The following is a 4,623-nucleotide window of genomic DNA, read 5'->3' on the forward strand; positions in this document are numbered from 1 at the left end:
AAATTCCAGTGAAATATATTTATGTTTGTGGTTGTAATGTGACAAAATATGGAAAAGTTCAAGGGGTATGAATACTTTTGCAAACCACTGTATATAGCCAATCATCTGGTTTTATAGTCAAGTTTATTTTAAATATAAAATAGCTTGATTAAGTTCTGCCCTTTCCTCAGACTGCTGCTGCAATCACTTCACTATTTGACCTTTTCCTTTGGTAACAGCACTACACTCTGCTTGTTGGGTTCTATTGTCCAAATGTTCAAATACTTACCAGAATAAGGAAGAACTTATGTTTATTTACAATTCATTATGGGTTTTGGTAGTATCAGTGTTCAGGTTAGCTTTAAAGACAGGAGACCAATTTTACAATAATCCCTACTTTTTCCTCATTCATATTTTTCAGTAATTTATTTTTGTGACACTATTATTATTTCATAATCATTAAAGCCTAAAAATCATATATGTTTTTATTCTACTAAAAAAGTGCATCAAAGGCAAAACCATACAAATCTAGAAAATATGCTTTCAGTGTTAAACATAAGAGTTTTTTGATTTTTCTACAAGAAGGAAATCCTGAAAAAATTGGGGGAAAATACATTTTAGTTTCAGTGTCTCACAGTTAGGAAAGCTGACCTGTTGGAAGAGACTAATCTTTTTGGAAATGCTGGATGGGATTTCCTGTTCACACTGGGAGCTTTGCAAGAAGGACAGCCAAAGGTCTGAATCACTCAAACCCAAAGTCTGGTAAAATGCTGGGAATGTCGTCTGCAAAAGAAGAGGAGACAACATTAAAAAAAATAAGATTGTGATTCATTTGTTTTTGATGTCTTTGATTGAAGAAAACATCAAAACATGAAGATATATACTGTATTTTTTTAATTATTGATCTATATGCTAATATTTAACATTTAACATTGCATTTTAGCACCCTGTGCAATGATACTAATTTCATGTTTGAAAGTAAATGCTGTATTTTCCTATTTTTCTGTGTGCTTACTTTCAAAATGGCCAATGTTCCATGTCTCTCTTGATCAATCCAAGAAGGAAACTCCTGATGAATAAAATCATGTGTTAGTCAAAGAAAGACAGATACTTATTATTTTTCTTGAGCAAGAGTATGTATTACTTCTTTCTTAAACATTTCTCCAACAATGGATCCAATGAAGACATCCCATTCCTACAAACAGAACCATACAGTAAATTGTTATGACAATTAAGTTCAAAGCTAAAACTTATACAACTGATTTGTCTCAAAATTTATTAGTAATGATCTTAAAAAGCAGAATAAAAACCAAAATAAAAACAATAAATACTTACACCCTCCTGGAAGAGTTCTGGGTACATGCCTTTCACAAAATGCATAGCAAACATCAACTGGTCAGCCTAAGACAGAGACAAGAAAAGGCAAATTGTTTAAAACAGTCAGACGTTATCACTCTATTCCACAGGGTAATGAGATATTTTGCTTTGTTCCAAACCAAAATAAAGAAAAAACAAATTATTTGCACGTCTTTTATTTAAACTGAACGTCTGCAGAATTTGCCTCTTGGGCTTCGAGTTCTGCACAGGCTTCTGCATTTTTCCAAAACCCTCCATTGAAGTGCCTACCCTACTGTCTGTCACATCTGCTGGGGAATTTGAATAGAGATAACAGATACTGCCATTAATCAGGATGCTTATCTCACTCCCACACACAGAAACAAAGAGACAGAGACCAGAAGAGATTTCTATTGAAGCAGTAAACACAAACACTCTCCCAACATATTTTGTCTAAAATTTATACTTGCCCTGGTGTGCCTGGTCAAGAAAGTCCATTATATTAACAATGCACTTTAAATATCTTCTTGGTATCTACAGTGACACTACTGTCAACCTCTCTGTGCAACAATACCAAATTTTTTGCACTCATAATAAAATACAGTCACACGGCTTCAGTGGTTGCCATGCAAATTTATGTAAATCTAATTTTATGCGCTTAACAACTGGTTGGCAAGGAGAGGCAAATTAAAATTAGCATGGAAGTGAGTAATATGTATCAATGCCGTGTTTTATAAAGTGGCAAAATGTTAACTAAACTTGTTGATCCAATTTCCTGTCTAAAATAAGACACATGAAGAATATTGTCGTCTATATGTGAATATTTTTTTTAGCAGTTGCCAGTTTTTAGGGCTACTAGATGCTATTATGGTCCTTCAGAACCTCAGGCCAGTGGTATTGTGTTTTCAACTTGTATGTCTGATTTTAAGAACGGGTCAGAGAGTAAACATGGACACCTATCTCTGTGATAACCCAGAGTCAAGAAGTTTAAACAACCAGTGAATGCACACCTGCAATCACACCCACAAACTGAAATGTTCAAAACACCTATTTCTGTCTATAGCCTGGAAAATTGTTGGTTTCTAACTCTCTCGCGGCTTAGGTGCATGTGTAGTGCAGTTACAGCTCTGTCTTTTGGCGTGAAGAGCTATATAGGCTACACTTTTCCTTGAATGGAGAGAATTATTGTAAACAGCTGCATTTTGTAAGACAGGACGGCAAAGATTCTCTCATACTGCTAGAAAATAAAGAAGGTACAAAAGAAAGAAATATTTGAGGTAAATATAAATGCATTCTTCTTTTGAGACCAAAAACTTTATATATGAAGAAGGCTTCTTGGCTTAAAAGCAATTAGTGAAATGGGCTTTAGACTGTCTGTTTATATTTTCTTCTGTAAACCCTGTCCACATAGTTCCAATGATCTCTGGCTAATTGGGAACTGTGTTTAAGTCATGCAACATTTTGTGTCACTTATGCCAAAACTTTCTTAATTGTTAGTCTGCAGTTTTTCTATTTATTCTGTGAACCACTGCAGAGGTGAGATTAGAGGTAAACACTGCTTTTCTGTAAATTTTTTTCTCAATGGGAGCCTGATCCAGGTGCATACAGCTGGTGTGCTCAGACTGCACAATTACAAACATTGGGGCTGCACGTAGTCAGTGGCGGAGGGACCAGGGGGACTGCTGCAAACTGGTACAGATGACAATATATATCACACAAGTTTTGAGTTTAAGCAGGCACAGAAACTATAAATTTCCCCCCTAATTTTCCCCACCTCTTACGCTCATTATCCACAATTATTTGTTCGCTGGGACCTGCTCTCCCACCTCTCTACGCTTCATAGTTATCAGCACACAAGCAGTTGGTGACAGAAGCACTGATAAAGTACTCTAGTGTTTCCTTTCCACTAATAACTGGGCTGCTGCTGTTTATATGCACATCTGTGTGATCTTATAAATCCACAATGAGGAAAAAGATTAACTATAACCCTGACTGCTTAACATTTCCGTGATCATACAGAGAATACATGAACAAGCAAACACACAAGACACAATGATAATACAATTAACATTCCCTGCCTGATTGATTGCTGTTCTGTTAAAGTTCTGACACTTCATTAGCATATTAGCTACAGAGTTTACGTTCTTAAAAGAAGTGAGTCAAAATAAAATATAAAATTTGAATCTATGATCAAACATGGTGCATTTTGAACCAAAGAAAGACCAGACAAGTGACTGATGGCAGTGAGGTGAGGTGGGGCTACACTTTAAATCTCCATATTTCTGTGTAGGTTTTATTTTTAAATTATATAAAAAAATAGCTGTTGAAAATAAAATTGAAATTACAATTTGTGTTTATGGCTGCTTTATGTGTTTTAGACCAACAACGCATCTTTTTTAAATAAAAAATAAACAACCTTTGTTTACAAAAAAAATTGTTTGAGAACACAAGTCCTCATTTTGCGTTCAGTAAAAAGCTTCAGTCACCACCCACTCATCATATGAGGAATTTTACCAGTGTTGATATCAAATTTGGGTCTAAAAGAAATGCATTACCTTGAAAAGAGACCTGCAGACGTATTCATACACCATAGTCTTTAGATTGGTCCCCAAAGCAGCAATCCTGGCATCAGTATTCTCTTCTTCCTAAAATACGCACACAGTTAATTTCATGGGGCATGGACCATTAAACAGCAAGATATGATGTTAAAAAGTTTATTACAGAAATTCTTTTTGTTTTGGGTTTTTCTTAGCAGTCAATGAAAAACAATGCAATAAACATTTTGATGCTGAAATTATTTTGTTCAGGCTGAATTTGGGCTTTACATTAACAGCAATCTAATCAAAATGCAAGTGATAGTTTTAGTTAGTTGTGTACTTTCCTTCTGTTTTCATGTTACGGGCTGATCAAACGCAACAAAGTTAGGTTACTTCTAAAGTCCTCCTTGAAATTTTAGTATACAAAAAATAAGAATGAATTTTACAAGGATTTTTTTTTTTCAGGCGATGCTGTTGAGTGAGTGTGTTTCATCATGTGAGAGTGTGTGTGTCTGATGTATCTGCATATGTAAGCAAGCCCGAGTGTGTTCCACTATATGAGAGGCTAACATTCTCTTCCAGATCTCAGAAACCATCTGCAGCTCATGGCAGATTAAACTTGCTCATTCAATGCAACAAACAACAAAAAGACACTAAGAGAGGTAGAGTTTATGACTCAGTGCACCCATTTTGACCACAGTGTCTGACTGAGCCAAACTACACACACACACACACACACACACACACACACACACACACACACACACACACA

General features: G+C 35.4%; 1 protein-coding gene across 1 annotated transcript in view; it reads right to left on the bottom strand.

Annotated features, from left to right (window-relative positions):
* Positions 1-4,623, bottom strand: part of dync2h1 (dynein cytoplasmic 2 heavy chain 1) — a gene marked incomplete in the record, with an annotated part of 120,612 nt that overhangs the window by 54,073 nt on the left and 61,916 nt on the right. The window contains 5 exon segments of the mRNA XM_014014065.1: positions 631-762; positions 995-1,048; positions 1,124-1,174; positions 1,315-1,380; positions 3,870-3,959. Of these exon segments, the coding sequence (XP_013869519.1) occupies positions 631-762; positions 995-1,048; positions 1,124-1,174; positions 1,315-1,380; positions 3,870-3,959 (393 nt within the window).

Source organism: Austrofundulus limnaeus, unplaced genomic scaffold (genome assembly GCF_001266775.1).
Source record: "Austrofundulus limnaeus strain Quisiro unplaced genomic scaffold, Austrofundulus_limnaeus-1.0 Scaffold109, whole genome shotgun sequence".
Taxonomy (NCBI): domain Eukaryota; kingdom Metazoa; phylum Chordata; class Actinopteri; order Cyprinodontiformes; family Rivulidae; genus Austrofundulus; species Austrofundulus limnaeus.